The sequence below is a fragment of the Callorhinus ursinus genome, unplaced genomic scaffold (assembly GCF_003265705.2).
Source record: "Callorhinus ursinus isolate GAN/ISIS: 27379988/994484 unplaced genomic scaffold, GSC_fseal_2.0 scaffold73, whole genome shotgun sequence".
NCBI lineage: Eukaryota > Metazoa > Chordata > Mammalia > Carnivora > Otariidae > Callorhinus > Callorhinus ursinus.
In genome coordinates, this window is record NW_027397135.1 from 5,171,945 (window position 1) to 5,188,682 (window position 16,738).

At 42.8% G+C, this 16,738-nt stretch overlaps 1 protein-coding gene across 4 annotated transcripts in view; it reads left to right on the forward strand.

The window, feature by feature from the left end:
• The window catches only part of HECW1 (HECT, C2 and WW domain containing E3 ubiquitin protein ligase 1), a 426,782-nt gene extending 410,166 nt beyond the window's left edge, over positions 1-16,616 (forward strand). For all 4 annotated transcript variants that reach the window (XM_073886906.1, XM_073886905.1, XM_073886907.1 and 1 more), the window contains 4 exons: positions 3,976-4,122; positions 5,388-5,502; positions 7,689-7,887; positions 15,131-16,616. In XM_073886906.1, coding sequence (XP_073743007.1) covers positions 3,976-4,122; positions 5,388-5,502; positions 7,689-7,887; positions 15,131-15,242 — 573 coding nt within the window. In that variant the 3' untranslated portion in view covers positions 15,243-16,616. The remainder of the gene's footprint in view (positions 1-3,975; positions 4,123-5,387; positions 5,503-7,688; positions 7,888-15,130) is intronic.
• The last annotated feature ends 122 nt before the right edge of the window (positions 16,617-16,738 follow it).

Here is a 16,738-nt window from a genome sequence, read left to right on the forward strand (position 1 = left end):
TAGCCTGAGTCATTTACAAGAGATTTCAAAAGCCTCTGACACGTGATAATTTGTAATGGGTCGTTGTGAGAATTGAGTTGGTAGGCTCTATAAGTCCCTATAAGCATAAATATAAGCACAAATGTGAACAGCGTGCTGAGTCTGTGCGTGAGAGGCACCCACAGAACTTTGCAGCACCCATACCATAGTCAAGAATTTTGGACAGGTCCTGGAAAATGTCAACATTCTGTCGAATTTCCTTTGTGTAAAACATACCTCTGAAGAATCCCCTCTTCCATATTTGAGAAAAAATTTCTTTTCCTTTTACAACTATAGAGAGCACATTTAAATATGTTCAAGAATATACGATTTGTTGGGCCCCAAGAGTCGCACGGTGGAGTGTGTGACTCTTGATCTTGGAGTTGTAAGTTCAAGCCCCGTGTTGGGTGTAGAGAATACTTAAAAACAAAATCTTCCCAAAAAAACCCCAAAGGAATATACAATTCACTTAATTGTCTTGCCGTGTATTGGGTGAAAGTACGAAATACACTATTCCCTTGTCTGTGACTTCTTTTAGTCCATTCTTTACATTTGCCTTGCAGTAGAGGGTAAATTTGTAAAATAAACACAATCATTTAGCAAGTTGAAGACAATGGAGTAGCCATCTTAAAAATTTTTAAGTTAGATTCTTAACCTAACTCATCACACCACAATAAATTCCACCTGGATTAGAAATCTGACTGTTAAAAATAAATAAATAAAAAAGAAGAAAATGATAGGCTTTTTATTTTTAGTCTTCCAGTAAGGAATGCTAATGCAGATGTGACACAACTTTCAAAGTCATAAAGGAAGATTGACATAGTGAACTAAAATTACTCTTTAATTCTGTGTGGCAAAAATACAGCATAAACAAAGTAAAAGTGTCATAATATTGAATAGAACATGTTACACAGACAAAAGGCTATTCTTTCGATATAGGAAGAGATTCCACAGATCAATAGGAAATGATCAACAACAAATACAAAATTAGCAAAACGTAAGTAGTTCCCAGAAAAGGAAATATGAGAAAATAATTTCATTCACAAGTTGTAAAAATGTAAATTATAGTGAAATGCTACTTTCACTATATACGATTGTCATGAATCGATTGTCCTTATACGATTGTCATGTATTGGAATGTTTACCAGTATTCCATTCTGGAGGTGGCGTAGAGAACAGACATGCTGTACAGGAGTGTAGGTGGGAGTAAGTTGTGTCACATCTGCATTAGCATTCTCTGAAAGGCAACTTTATGATAGCTTCCCTCATTCTAAATGCACCTGCCCTTCCGGGTATTATATGTAAGTGATGAATCACTAAATTCTACATCCGAAATTAGTATTACACTGTATGTTAACTAACTGGAATTTAAATAAAAACTAAAAAACTAAAAAAAAAATGCACCTGCCCTTGAGTCAGTACCCATGTCTGAGGATTTGTCCTATTGATTCACACCTAATTCAAATGAGTAACGTATTAAGATCTTCACTGGAGCATTGTTGATAGCTGCAAAAGATCTGAGACAATCTAAATGTCCAGAAATAGAGCATTGGTTAAATAAATTATGATGCATTCACACAATGGAATAATGAGCCAGTGGGATGTGTGGCTAAAACGGGCAAGACATCCCAGCCCATCAACTTCCTTGTAAATCGTAAACAGTAAACAGAATATTGCAACAACAACAACACAAACAGAATAAGTCAGGTCTGAATTGGTATAAAACAATTGTCAAGGTACATTTTTAAGTGAAAAAAGTATGGTGATGAATAGTGTATATGATATGCTACTGTTTATGGGGAAAAAGAGATGATATATACATATTCCCTGGTATATGTGTCAATCATCCCTAGAAGAGAAGTAAAGGCAATTTTCTCCAGGTAGGGAGATTTTATGGCTGGGAGATGAGATGGGAGAGAAGCTGGCTTTTCATGTATGGCTTTTTATACCACTTGAATGTTATTCCATGGGCGCATATTACCTACTCAAAAACAATGAGGTGAACTACAAATAACGGAATACATAAAATTAGAGGGAAAAAATAACATTGAAAATACAAAAGGGCAATCCTTCGTGTGTGTGTGTGTGTGTGTGTGTGTGTGTGTGTGTGTGGCATAGGAACAACTCAGAGAGAAGTTTACAATGTTCCCAATGATAAAAATAAGGAGGTGTTGTAGATCTAGAATAATGTGTATCTGTGTAAAGCATAAACAGATCTCATTCCTCTTCAAATGTAGTCACTAAGAGCAATGACTTTGGTTTTAGAAAACTGAGTTGTAGCCCTTCTTTTGGCAAGTCATGAGGTCCTGAAGAGCGGACACATAGATGCAGGTGAAAGACATCATAGGCTTGTCCTACATGTGTTAGTGAGGATTAGGGTCAGCTTCCTGTAAAGAAATCCAGAATGACCCCGCTGAAATTAACAGTTTATTTTTCTCTCAAATCAAAGTGTAGAGGCAGACAACCCTCAGCTGCAGTGCCTACCATGGGCACCTGCACTCGTGGCCCAACCATCACGTTCGTGCTTGACGCAGCAGAACAAAGGATGGGTTAGCCTGGACAAAGGATGGGTTAGCCTGGACAAAGGAAGAACAGCCCCTCCCTTTAAGGAGGTTCCTGAAAGTCCCATACAACATTCCTGCTTACACCTTACTGGCCAGAATGTAGTTACATGGCACACCTAGCTGCAAGTGAAGTTAGGAATTAGTCTTTAACTGGACGGCTGAAAATCAGAGGGTCCAAGGAATGTGGATATTGAGTGGCAGTAGGGATGTTAGAATTAGCCGGTATTTTTATTGTTATGTTAATCACCATATATTACATCATTAGTTTTTGATGTAGTGTTCCATGATTCATTGTTTGCGTATAACACCCAGTGCTCCACGCAGAATGTGCCCTCTTTAAGACCCATCACCAGGCTAACCCATCCCCCCATCCCCCTCCCCTCTAGAACCCTCAGTTTGTTTTTCCGAGTCCCTCCTCTCTCTTGGCTCTCTCTTCCCTCCTTCTCCCCCTCCCTTCGTTCTTCCCCTCCTGCTATCTTCTTTTTTTTTTTTTTAACGTATATCGTATTATTTGTTTCAGAGGTACAGATCTGTGATTCAACAGTCTTGCATTTTATAATTAGCACTAGTCACCTAAGTGATAGCAGAAAAAAATAACCATCAGACTTCTGGCCTGTTTGTTTAGGTCCCAAAGTCAATGAATGCCAAATATACATATCTACCTTTCTTAAACCAATGGCTAAATACAGTTATGCCTCATTTGTCTTACAGCTTTGAGCGGTGAGGTGAGCCCCTTAGGTGACATCCCCTTCAAACACCAACACTTTCTGACAAAAATGTCTAACATGTTATCCACCCCCTTGCCTTTCAAAAGATAGAGCACAGATCATAACTTTTAAGGATTCATTTGTCCTAACAAACAAGCACCACCATACTAAGTGGCAAGATCATTCTCTGTTTTCTTTCTCAAGGTCAGTCTCATCGGTCCGTCAGCCAATATTATACCCAGCTGTAAAAACCATCTTCCCACCCTCTGCTATTTTCCTGTCAATGACCTGCTCTGGGTAGGGAGGCTTGTGGCTTTTGAGAATGTGATCTAATTGGGATTTGGGGGAATTGAGTATAAAGACCTTCTGGTCCACTGTTCCCCTGGGACAACAAGGGGCATTTTTCTTTTATTTCCATTATGCCTCTTGAGTTAAGGAAATACGTTTCCTCTTTATAAAACAAACAAACAAAGAATGCAGCTTTTCTAAGGTGCATAACCATCATCTGAGAAGAACCAGAGCTTTTTTAGTAACTTCCAGGAAAGGACAAAGAATGAAGGAGGTAATAATGCTGAACCCATGTGAAGAAGACATTTTGTAAATAGCTCATCCTCCTAGAATTGGTATGTGTCACTGCAAGATCAGCTGAGTTGACAAGCATCACAATCTTTCTGTTTCCCCACAAGGTAACAGAAAGGGAATTAAAATCTGGAGGAGCCAACACCCAGGTGACTGAGAAGAACAAGAAGGAATACATCGAGAGGATGGTGAAGTGGCGGGTGGAACGCGGTGTGGTACAGCAGACTGAGGCCCTGGTGAGGGGCTTCTATGAGGTGAGACCCAGGCCCAGCTGAGGAAGGCAGGCCGCAGTCAGGGCCCTTATTACCAACACAGCTTGTGGCGGGGGTGGGGGGGGAGCGGCGCGGAGAAGAAGAACCAAGGCAGGCAAAGGGCTCAGCTCCAGTCACCACATTGCAAACAGGACACACTTGGGACAGATGAAAGAAGGGTCAGAGTTCTCTGGGAAACCTAACTCTGGTGGTAGGTGAAAAATGCTCTCACAAAAATGGTGTTGCTGTGGCCCCGGTGTTATATGACAACATTCAGTATCTCCTGTCAAGATATGTGCATGCTGTGTTTCCTTTCATTCAGTGAAATAAAAATAAGTGAAGCTAAGGTGTTGGAGGACATTGTCCACTCTTGCTAGATTTCTCTTTTGTTATGGTGTCACATTGTGCCACATAATCCATACTAAGGTGGTAAATCAAGAGGAAGGGACAGTTGCCAGCTTCCTGTGTACCAAATGTTGACATCCTTTAACCTTTTGCAATTTAGAAACAAGGCACTGTAAATATTCTCTCAGGGCTTGGGTCTTGGAAGGTTTTCTTTCCCTGCCCATAATGGAGAACAACATGGCTCACGGGCTCATCCACCACTAGTCTGATCAGAGGAGCTGTTCTGTTGTGCCTGATATATTTGGCAACAAAGCATAAAGTCAGAGCTCAGAGCCCTAGCAAGGGAGGTCTTTCCAGATCTTTGAAGGAGGGAGGAAGGAACTGAGGGGAGAAAGGAAGGGAAATACAGTTGTTTTAATATAGAATGCCCATTTCTAAGAAATAAGTCAGAGTTGGAAAGGAAGGGAAATACAGTTGTTTTAATATAGAATGCACATATCTAGGAAATAAGTCATGGAAGAGAGGATACCTTTTAAGTGAAATGATAATAGTAAAAGCTCTCAAGTCACTTCAAAGTGTTTGGACCTTTTGCCTTTAAAATGCAATGATACCTAGAAACTTCAATGTGACAGAGAAAGTCAAGTCGGTTTTGCTCATAACATTTTGAGAGGGAGTATCAGAGGTAGTGAAAACCCTGGGGCCTTTGAGTTCCCAGCTCATCAACGGGTTGTGTTTCAGAATGTTTAAGTCAACAGTTTTGAACTTAAACATGATGGTACATTGGTAAAAAAAAAAAAAAAAAAAAAGAAAGAAAGAAAAAAAAGTTGGAAATGATGGTCAGTCTCCCAGTGTAAAACCACAGAAGTAATAATAAGGAATATAACTTCAATGTGGTTGGACCTGAAGCCTAATCTGTATTTCAGGTCGTAGACTCGAGGCTTGTCTCCGTGTTCGACGCCAGGGAGCTGGAGCTGGTGATAGCTGGCACGGCGGAAATCGACCTCAACGACTGGCGGAATAACACGGAGTATCGGGGAGGTGAGCTAGCAGGCCAGCGCACACACAGTTCACTGTTTTTTAAAGAAATTTATACTAAGGCGAAATGGCATAGCGTAACATTAACCGTTTTAAAGTGAACAAGGCAGTGGGGTCTGGTACATTCACAATGTTGTGTCTCCACCACCTCCAGCTGGCTCCAAAACATTGTCCTCACCCCAAAAGGAAGCTCATTACTCATTAGGCAGCTTCCTCCCACTCCTCCCTCCCCCAGCCCTGACAAACATCAATCTGCTTTCTGTCCCTGTGGACTTACCTATTCTGGGTATTTCATGTAAAAAGAGTCCTGTAATTTGTGGCCTTTTGGGTCTGGTTTCCTTCATTTAGCCTACTGTTTCAAGGTTTGTCCATGCTGTAGTGTCTCCATACTTCATTCCTATTTGTGGTTAAATAATATTCCATTATAACTCTGAAAAACAAACTGAGGGTTCTAGAGGGGAGGGGGTGGGGGGATGGGTTAGCCTGGTGATGGGTATTAAAGAGGGCACTTACTGCACGGAGCACTGGGTGTTATGCACAAACAATGAATCATGGAACACTACATCAAGAACTAACGATGTAATGTATGGTGATTAACATAACAATAAAAATTAAAAATAATAATAATATTCCATTATACATATATATTTTCTTTCCATATATATGTAATATAAATATAAAATAATATTCCATTTTATATCTACATTTATAACATATATTCCATCACTCTTTAAAGACTACAAAAAACTTGGCCTTACTTCAACACCTGTGCAAAGTGGGTTCTCATAACAGGCTTTCCTATAACTTCGATGCCGAATGTTCCTTCAGGTGACCCCCATTGGGATAGTCTCTGGCCTCCCTCCATGTAGATGCTTTACTGAGAACCGGCCCCTGGAGGCCAGCTCCTGAGCTCGGTTACCTGCTGTCAGGGAAGTGTGTCCCACTTCCTGTAGAATTGCAGCCCTGTTCCCTTCGATCTCGGTTTCCCGCAACGTGGTTCTGTGATTTTTCCAAACTCTATTTCTAACTCTTCCCACCTATTTACTTTCACACTGCCAAACTAGTCTTCTTGAAATATTATTTTCACCAGGTCACTTCCTTACCCACAAAACAAACTCCTTATTACGAAAAGGCTTTTCAAAGTTTTTTTTTTTTTTAGGCTCAAAACCATTTCTTTCTGTAAAATATTACAGAGAAACCAATCAAAACCACAGAGAGAGAGTGAGGTCCACCACCTCAGCCTCCCTCTTCTCCCCAGTATACTCGGCCTGAGGAGCCTCTGTGGGACCACTGGGCATTTCCCGGCATGGTATGACCACTGCCAGCGTCAGGTGGCAAGTCCCAGTGTCTCTGCCTGGCTGTTACAGCCCAGTAAGGCCCCCAGTGAGCTTCCCTTTGGCCCTCCCCAGGCCCCGCTCTGCACTAGTCGGCTTGCTGTTCCCTGCATATTTCTTCCTCGTTCTTGTTGTTCTCCATCTCTCCTGGCGTCCACTCACACAAAGCCTTCCCAGGCTCAACGCACACCTCCCCTCCCTCTCTCTACCCCAGCCCACATAGATTTCTCCCGTGTCAGAGTGCCTCTTGCGTTTACAGCACTGGTGAATCATTTGCTTGGACTGGTTGACCCAACCTCTCCCAACTGTGCTGGGACAGTGGCCCGACTGGTCCGACTGGCCTGAGAGCAGCTGCTGGACACGCGGGCCTCTTCTGTTCACTGAGCTTGCCATTTACCTCCAGCCCTTCTTAAGTCCTAGGCTCGCCCACAGTATGTGGTTACCAAGGGCTAAGACATCAGAACAGAGAAAATACATTGAAATATTGGGTTGATAGAGGGTTTTGTCTCTTATGGTCCCAAGGATCTCTAGCCACACCTTTTCTCATTTACATGAGGCAGGAAAATGGCTGGTGGGGTCCCAGTTGTTCACATAGAAAGCAGACATCTCTGAGGACATCCCTCAGAGCATAAAAACTTTTTATAAAATATCTATTTTCTAAATCTGCTTTTGCTATAAAGCTTGACCTAGTCGCGCAGATTGTCTTAGACCTGTGTGAAGGCCATCGTTAGAGAAACTGGCAGACTGACAGCAGCTGTTCGGTTCTCATCACACCTGCAGTATATGTCACCTCTCTCCCTTCCTCCTCCGCTCTGCACATCCTCCCTTGTCTCTCCCTCCTTCCGCTCCATTCAGGTTATCACGACGGGCATCTTGTGATCCGCTGGTTCTGGGCCGCCGTGGAGCGCTTCAATAATGAGCAGAGACTGAGATTACTTCAGTTCGTCACGGGAACATCAAGCGTGCCCTATGAAGGTTTTGCAGCCCTCCGAGGAAGCAATGGGCTCCGGCGTTTCTGCATAGAGAAGTGGGGGAAGATTACGTCTCTCCCCAGGTAAGGGCTCCTGCCGGCCTTCAGGAAACCCACCAAAGAGGGCCAGCGTACTTTGATATTGGAGCGTTGGGGGATGATCCTTTGGGATGGAATTCTTTCCTGCCACCCAAGTTATTGTTATATGAGTTATCGGTGAAAGGCACCAGTGAGGAGTCTCTGGCAAGTGAATTTAGACCATATTCTTAGTGGTTTTTTGATTATTGATGGTATTTAGGCTGTAGTGTCATGGCCCATGTGTCCGTTGTGGGAAGCTTTCCGATCTGTATGTAGCCCAATTTAACGTAAGGAGGAATGTCTCACCAGGTAAGGGTGGGAGGAGAGTCTGGAAGCCCAAAGTAACCCTTCCAGCACTTTATCTGTACTTCCCCAGCACATCACTTGATACTCTGCAGGATGGTTGTGCATGTACAGGTCACGTTTTTCCTACTATGTTTTAAAACATGTGAGGACAAGACCATGAGTATCTCATGGTGAGACAGACGCTGACCATAGATATCTCATATCTACAGTGACTTCTATATAGTAAGCTGTCAAGGAGATTATTGTGAGATAAATGCAGGAAAGGAGACACTAGGGATCCAGGCAACTTAACGGAATGAATTCCCTATGCCATGAGTCCTAATACTTCCTGGGTCCTTCCTAGGCCACTTTGAGCAGCCTTTTCCTGCTCAGTGAAATAAAGAGCACTAAAGAGATACTTCTGTTTAGGTACCACAGTAATAAATACTGCTCAACAACAGAAGAAAAGATTGATCCATATTATTTTCTTCAACTATGAGATTTTCTAATTATAAAAGAAGATTCACATTTAATTCAGCTGTTTCCACATGGCCTCCCAGATACTATTGCTAAATCCCAATGGAAGGATTTACTGAACTGTGATTTGCATTCGGATCTCCCAGACCTTCCAACGTCCTGAAGACAAGTCACCTGATGTCAGTGAGCATCAGGAGGCCCAGGAAACAGGGTGCATGCCCAGCTGGTCAATAACAGCCTAAAGCCTTGGCACAATTTTCAGCCCTGGCTTCACCCACTTGTTCAGCAGACCCTCAGTGCTCATTCGCATGGGTCTGCTGATAGCTGAGCCTACTGAATTAAATCTGGCAAGAAAATAAAGCTAAAAAAGGCAAGATTTCCATTTGTCTAGTTTAATGATAGATTTGGAAGATGAGGTTATTTGGAAACAGTCTGTTTTTATTTTAGAGAAATGAGTTTGCATCACCATTTGATGATAGCCCGCCCCTCCCCCCAGCATCACGTGCACCCTGAAGAGTGGCTAAGACACAACCATCTACCTTCCCAGAGGAGTTTATAGTCTAGGGAGGAACACAGCCCAATAGTAATAAATCACAACACAAGGTGGAATCAGAGGAGCACTGAGAAAGGAAGGTAAAAGGAAGGTGCCGTGAAGATGTAGACTACAGACCAAATCCCCACTGAGTTGGGAAGAGGAGATGGCACTTGGGTGAGCATTGAGGGTCAAAGAATGAGTAGAGGGGAATTCCAAGCTGAAGCAGGAAGGATTGCTGGACCAGCGTGGAGAACAAGCTATCCAAAATGATACTCATAAGGGATGAGACTGAGAAAGATAGTTTGGTGGGTCCCAGGGGGACTCTGCTGAGGAGTATCTGCTTTATTCATTGAGGAAATGGAAATAGGAATTGTTTTTGTCATTTGGGGGCCACAGATTGAGTCTAGTTACATATTTCCCTTGAGAAGCTTTAGAAATATACATGAATACTATTAACCCACATAAAGAGCTTATAAGATAGACACTGGGCTTATAATTGGGCTATTCACATCTGGGCCAAGCCATCCCTAAAAATGTTGCCATTCTGCAAACCCCAGAGAGGATTCCTTGGGGAGGCAGAGACTTTACCCTGGGCCAAGAGGGTCCCAAGAAGCAAGTGCTGAGATGCCTCTGGGAGGACAGTGAAAATGACCCCCTGGATAGTAACCCCTAACTAGCCTTCCTTGTACATGTTCTGAAGATCCAAGAACCTCAAAAGGGTCACCAATGTGTGCAGATAAAGAAGTAACTTCTGACTTTCAAGGACAGAAGTTTGGGTAGATGTAGCCAGACCACGTGGCAGATGGCAGGAAGCCCAGAGGCTAGCAGGAGCGCCAAACAGACACAGGACAACCCAGGACTTCCCAGAGAATGTGACCCCACTGCACACTGCCCACACTGGGAGGAGAGGTGGTCTGGAACTGCTCTGTTCTCACATCTTCCCCCTGTAGAGAGGCAACTGGCTTCCCAGATGAGAGTGCCAAATAGTGTCATAACCAAACCTGAATCATAGCCCAGGCTAAATAAAACCTTTACATCAATTCAAGTCCTTGAATTGTAGGAGGGTTAGGAAGGAGGACTTTGAGAGTAGTGGTTTCCAGGATGTAATTTTACAGTGTCTGGTAAAGAAAGTTCAGTATCAGATGGGTTGGGTAGTCACCGGGGTTGAGGTCAAGGAGCTGGCAGGTTAGGGCATCGAACAGGTCATCCATGTGGACTCAGATACTACACGGTCTGGTGAGCACACCTGAAATGGGAAGGATTTAAGCAATGTACCAGAGATTTTAATAAATGTAATTAGCTGGAAGGTCAGAAGATACGGAAGATATATCTAGATCACTGATTTGCAAACTTTTTAACCATAGGCTAGAGAAAGAAATACCTTTTACATAACATTACAACCCAGTACAAGCATATCTACTTGTGTGTGTGCGTGTGTGTGTGTGTGTGTGTGTGTGTGGTGTGTGTCTGAAATACAAGTCCCTCAAAACAACACTTTACCTTCTTGCCTAAAGATAACATGCCGTATCTTCTAATCTATCCTATTTGATTGAAATAAAATGTCAGATAAAACCTGTAATTATGGGGGGAAATATCTACATGGCGTGAGATTCAAAGGTACAGAATTTTTTAAACATTTGATTCCCTCTTATTTATTTATTTATTTATTCATTTTTATTGAAGTATACTTGACACAGGATGTCACATTAGTTTCGGGTGTACAGCATAGTGATTCCCCAGGTCTATAAGTTGTGCTGTGCTCACCATGAGTGTGGCCACCATCTACAACACTATGATGGTGTCATTGACTACATTCCCTGGATTGTGCCTCTTATTATTGTGACATATTCATTCCATAACTGGAAGTCTGTACCTCCCACTCGCCTTCACCCATTTTGCCCATCCTCCCACCCTCTCCTCTCTGGCCACCACCAGTTTGTTTTCTGTATCTATGGGCCTGTTTCTGCTTTTTGTTTGTTTGCTTTGTTTTATTTTTTAGATTACACATATAAGTGAAATCATTTGGTATTTGCCTTTCTTTGTCGGACTTATTTCACTTAACATAATACCCTCCAGGTATTTGTTGTCACAAATGGCAAGATCTCATCCTTTTTTTACGGCTGAGTAAAAGGAACAGAAATTTTTGATCAAAGATTGACAAGTAATGATCTAGAATTGGCAGTGGGGCGTGAGCAGAGTGCTCATTCACATCACAGAATGTGGCAGAGTGATCATTGGCCATCTCCACTCATGGGGACTGAGAAAGGATGCTAGGACTTGTAGGCCATGTCCAGAAAGGCAGTGGGAGAGTTTCCTTACTATGGAACAAGGACTGGGGAGGGGAGAGAGGAGAGGCTCCAAAGGAAAGAAAAGCATGGAAGCTAGTCAGAGTAGACACAGCACAAGACAGCAGGGAGGGGAGAGAAACTTAGGGGTTTACATTTGGAGTAATAAGGAGAGCAGAGAAACTTAGGGGTTTACGCTTGGAGGAAGGACCAGGGACTACAGAACCATGCGTCATGGGCAGGTTAGTATAAAAGTTGCAGACAGAATTCTAACAACACGCTTCGCTGCAGATGTAAACTGAGCCCAAGCCCAGGCGGAGGGGGAGGCCTGGTTAAGGTGGGCAGTTGGCTTACTCTATAGGAATGGCTCTCAAGGGGGATGGGAGAGGTGATTTTGCCCCCTACTGGACATTCAGCAATGTCTGGAGACATTTCTGGTTGTGGGGGAGAGGTGATATTGGCATCCAGCAGGTAGAGGCCAAAGATGCTTCCAAACACACAGGACAGCCCCTCACAATAGAGAATTAGTAAGTTTAAAATGTTAGTAGTGCCAGGGTGAGAAACCCTGCTCTGTGGACCATAAGGCTACAATGGAGGCCTCAGGGAGCCATTGGGAGTTCAGAAGAGAGACTGACAACCACTGAGAAGCCATAGAAAAGCCACGGGAAGAGAGATGTTCAAGAAGAAAAGATGCCAAAGGCTTTTAAAGAGCTTGAGGAGGTGGGGATAGAGAATGGGTCCCTGGATTTGGGAATCAGGAGGTTCTTGAGAAGGTTGAAAAAGAGTAGGTTCAGTAGTGATGAGAGTGAGAACCATCTAAGGAATGAGGCTGTGGTTGGGCGGTGGAAGAAGATGGCACGAACAGAAGACAGGACTTGTAAAACTGGCCTCACAGCTCGCTGAACAACCTGCAGCAGAGAACAGCGATTTGTTTGCTTTTAGTAGTGTTGTTTCCTTTTGACCAGCCTTAAAGTGGTCTCTTCTGGGGAGAAGCATACTATCTTTGGCATTGGTTACCATTTTAATCAATAACTTGGAAGAAAAATCAAGGAGACAGGGAGATCAATCATGCAGATGATACAGATTAGAAGGGCAAATCATACAGTGATTGACACAATCTAAATCCTGAATTATCTCAAAATGCTGGAATCCTAGGTTAACACCAACAGAGTGAAAATTGACCTGGCATGACTGAAAAGATCCATGTGGAGTTCCAAAATATCAATTGCACAAATGGGAGATCAGGGTGATTCATTTGCCAGTAGTTTCCGTCAAAAAGGCTGAGGGTCTTGAGTCCCCACAGGTGTGACACAGTTCCTGCAATAACAACTGCAATCGTGGTTGCACCAAGAGAATCTTACGCAATCATGGTTGCATCACAGATGACAAAAGGCATTTACGTGTGTTCTAACATTGGCCCTCACAACAAACCCCTGAGGTACACAGAACATCTATTAATACCCACATTTTACAAGCGAGAAAACTGAGGCTCAGAAAGACTAATTGACTTTCCCAAAGTGACAAAGCTAGTAAGTGGCTAGACTGTGATCGGCTTAGAGGTCCTCCAGCCCCTGGTTTTGTGCTTTCTCCACCACCCCCAATGCACCCTGGAAGACCGGGCCCGTGCCCAAGGAGGAAAGTAAGCAGGTCCTCTGAGCTGTCAGAACCACACCTGGAGGACTGCAAGCATTTAAGAATGCTGAATTGAATCATGATTTGATTGTGTTCGTTCATTCTAGTTTACAAACTAGAATCTATTTTAGAGAGTTAACCAAAGCTGGTGATAAATACAGTAAAAGCAAAATAAAGAAACTCTGGGTGTTCACACGAGGTCTTGAAGAGGTGCCATTTGCTAATGCTTTCAGATTATTCCCAGAAATTACCTTTTACAGAATTCGTTTGGTTTGCAGATATGGGATTTTTTGCTAACATTTCCACTCATGAGTGCCAGTTAAAAAAAAAAAAAACACACCAAGACGATGATGTCTGCTCCTATCTCGTGCCTAACTAGTTCAGCTAGGTTCAAAAGCGTACTTGGGATTTTCCTGCCCCACTTAGCATAGCTAGCCAGAGCCCAAAGTATGTCCTGGTTTTAATCTTTCTAAACATAGAGAAGCCACTGTAATTGTCATTCTACTCATTTTACTGAGGACTCTTCCACTTTTACTCAAATGAGATTAGGTAACATATTTTAATTATTTTCTTGCGAAGTCAACATAGGCCTACTGGAATCTTAGATCATAATCTGAGACCTCTACTAATCTTGGTCTGTTTTTATGCTTCTTCTCAGTTAAGTCCTTGAGGCCTAAGGCCAGATGCACTACTATCCTGTGCCCACCGTTGGAGCTTGTGAGGGGAGGAGTTTGGGGGGTAGTTTCCTAAGGACAATGAGGGAGCTGTGACCAGGAGAAGGAGGAATGGATGTTGAGAGGCAAACACAACAGTATCCTCCCCCTGAGCACTGCATCAGCCTCATCAGGAACTCTGAAAACAAAGGTATAAATAATATACAACTTCCCTGGGGATCATATAATTAGAAGAATTCAGTATCCCAAATGAAATTCAAATGAAGGGACAATGGTCTCTTTGGTTAGAGTTTTGTTTATTTGTTTGTATATATACTTGTTTTGTGATATTTTATCTTCTTCTCTTTTATTTTTTTATTATTTTATTTCATTTCATTTTAATGTGCCCTTTTTTGCGCTGGTTGGCTTCTCAAAACACCATTGCAACACACCACCCCTTCTAGGAAGCAAAAGGCATTAAGGTAACCTTGAGCAGCACCCACCCCCCATCCTCCCTACTTTGCTATAGTCCTTGGCCTCAACCAGAGATTCCATAAAAACAAAGAACATCTGACAGGGAGAAACTAGTCAGGTGATTTGAAGTTCCACAGGAGGAACCTGTTCTGGACCCTTTGGGCTCACCACTGAGCCCTATACAGGGGATACAGGACCTGGTCCTGGTCTGTGCATTAGAGCAAGGTGGGGGAAACCATTCCTTATCTAAACCAGGTACTGGCGTGCGTGGGCCCAAAGGATGAATGAAGGATATGACAAGTAAGGCAGAACCCAGGGCACAGGGATGCTCCAGGCAACCAGGGAAGACTATTCCACAAGCTCAGCTGTCCTTGGAAATGCAACATTCCAGTGTCAGGTTAGCTGTGTCACACTGAAAACAGAAGAGTTAGACTGTCTCCAGGGCTCACCTGACCTGACAGAGCTTTGGATCTCAAAATTCCAGGGCATCTGGTGGCACGTGTACATCAATGCACATGGTTTACTGTGGCCCAGATATCAGAGCTGGACAAAGCGACTTGGGAATTTGATCTTCTAACAATAATTATGTTTCTGCCTCCTTCACAGATCACGTCCAAGTTCGTAGGTCAATTGCAGAATAAAGCTGATAACCATAGAGTTGCTGACTGATGTGTGGTTTGCTTATAAACGCAAACCATCTGTGTCCAGTTATCCTACTCTCTCTGCTGGTTTATTTGTGTCTAGAAGACTATTGTTCTTAGTTGCGAGGCTTTATGGTGGTCCAAAATCATGGTTGTGCTCACTTTTTATTCCCTTTTGCTTCATAGCTTCGGACTGATCACAGATACATACAAACCAGTTGTACCTTTGAAACAAACACCTTCACCAGTCTTTTTTCCCCCGTTCAGGGCACACACATGCTTCAACCGATTGGATCTGCCACCTTATCCCTCATACTCCATGTTGTATGAAAAGCTGCTAACAGCAGTGGAAGAAACCAGCACCTTTGGACTTGAATGAGGAAATGGAAATTCACCTGACATTTTCCTGGCAGTCACATCACCCTTTCTGGGATGATCCCCTTGCCCTTTCCCTGAATCAACTCTCCTTTGATTTTGGTATTCCATGATTTTTATTTTCAAACCAAATCAGGATTGACAAAAGCTGTGCATGAAGAACTGCCTTCTTCTGAGATCCAACCTCCAGGCTTATCTCCTCTATTCTCGATGAACTGCTAGCCTGTATGCAATATTAAACAACAGCTGTCTCAAGGTCTGTGTGTATCTCCACATACCTCCATTACTAACAATGAAATAGGAATGCAAGTTATGCTACACTTGACCAAATGGTAATAAAAGTTTACTTCCATTTATATAATTTTAGGGAAATTTGAGCATTAAGCATTCCGAGCTTTTATATGCCCATGTCTTCTGAGCAGAACCACCATTTTTTATAATTTCTAACAACCAACTCCAGGCCTAGGAGCCAACCAACAATTTCTTTCCTCCCACTCTCCCTTTTCCCATGCATACCACCCATCCAAAAACAGCAGTAGCAAAGCTGAAATTTTTATACATTCAACTCATGAGTCATACGTGGCCTCAGTCCCATCAGCTGGAACTAGCCTAGACATATGGTGCAAATATTACACTTTCCAACAAATAACAACACCAAGAAAAACGCCTCCTGCTGATGCAACACAGTGCATCTCAATGGTTGTGGGGATTGTGGCTCAACATGAGTTTAGAGAAGTCTAGGAGGGGCACGCCCCTCGTGAACACTCACTGCACAAGAAGCAGAAACTTGTGCACACGAAAGAGATCTCATTACGTAACATAAAGGATGAGGCTTCTACCCCCATTGTGTTGTGTAGAATGTGATGAAGCAAGCAGGAGAGAGGGAAGAAGGCCATATTAGGTTGGTTTGAATACCTGAGTTCTGTACTGTTTTGTTTTGCTTTGCTTTGTTCGGTCAAGCTACAGTTCTCCTTCACAAGAGAAAAACAAAATGTGTAGATAATCTCATGACTTTTGTTAAAGGTGATTGGCAAACAAACTCTTGTTTTAACTTTGATATTTTTTTTCATGCTTTCTTTTTTTCTTTTCTTTATTGTGTGTTCGAATTCCTTCACATTTGATTGTCCACAGGGACACGTTAAATGAGAAGCTGCAGAGAGTGATGGTGCTTGTTTGGGGTCAAGGGCAATATAATACTCCTTCTTCATCCACAGCAATCCTCCTGGAGCAAACACCTAACACCCCAAAGGCACGTTGATTTGTCAAAATAGATATCCAGTTTCTTTTAGCACTCAGTAAAGAGATATCTCAGAAAACTTCGTGTTTTGAGAAAAACAGTTGCAGGCTCCAAAGATAGCCTAACCTCTTGATTACATTTGGAATAAGCCCAAACATAATGGTCATTTCTATTTTTCTAGGCTTGTTAATCCATGTTGTCTGAAATGTGTCATAAGTGAAAGTGTTTTTCTTCCCTGGGAAAAGAAGAGCTAAAGCCCCCCC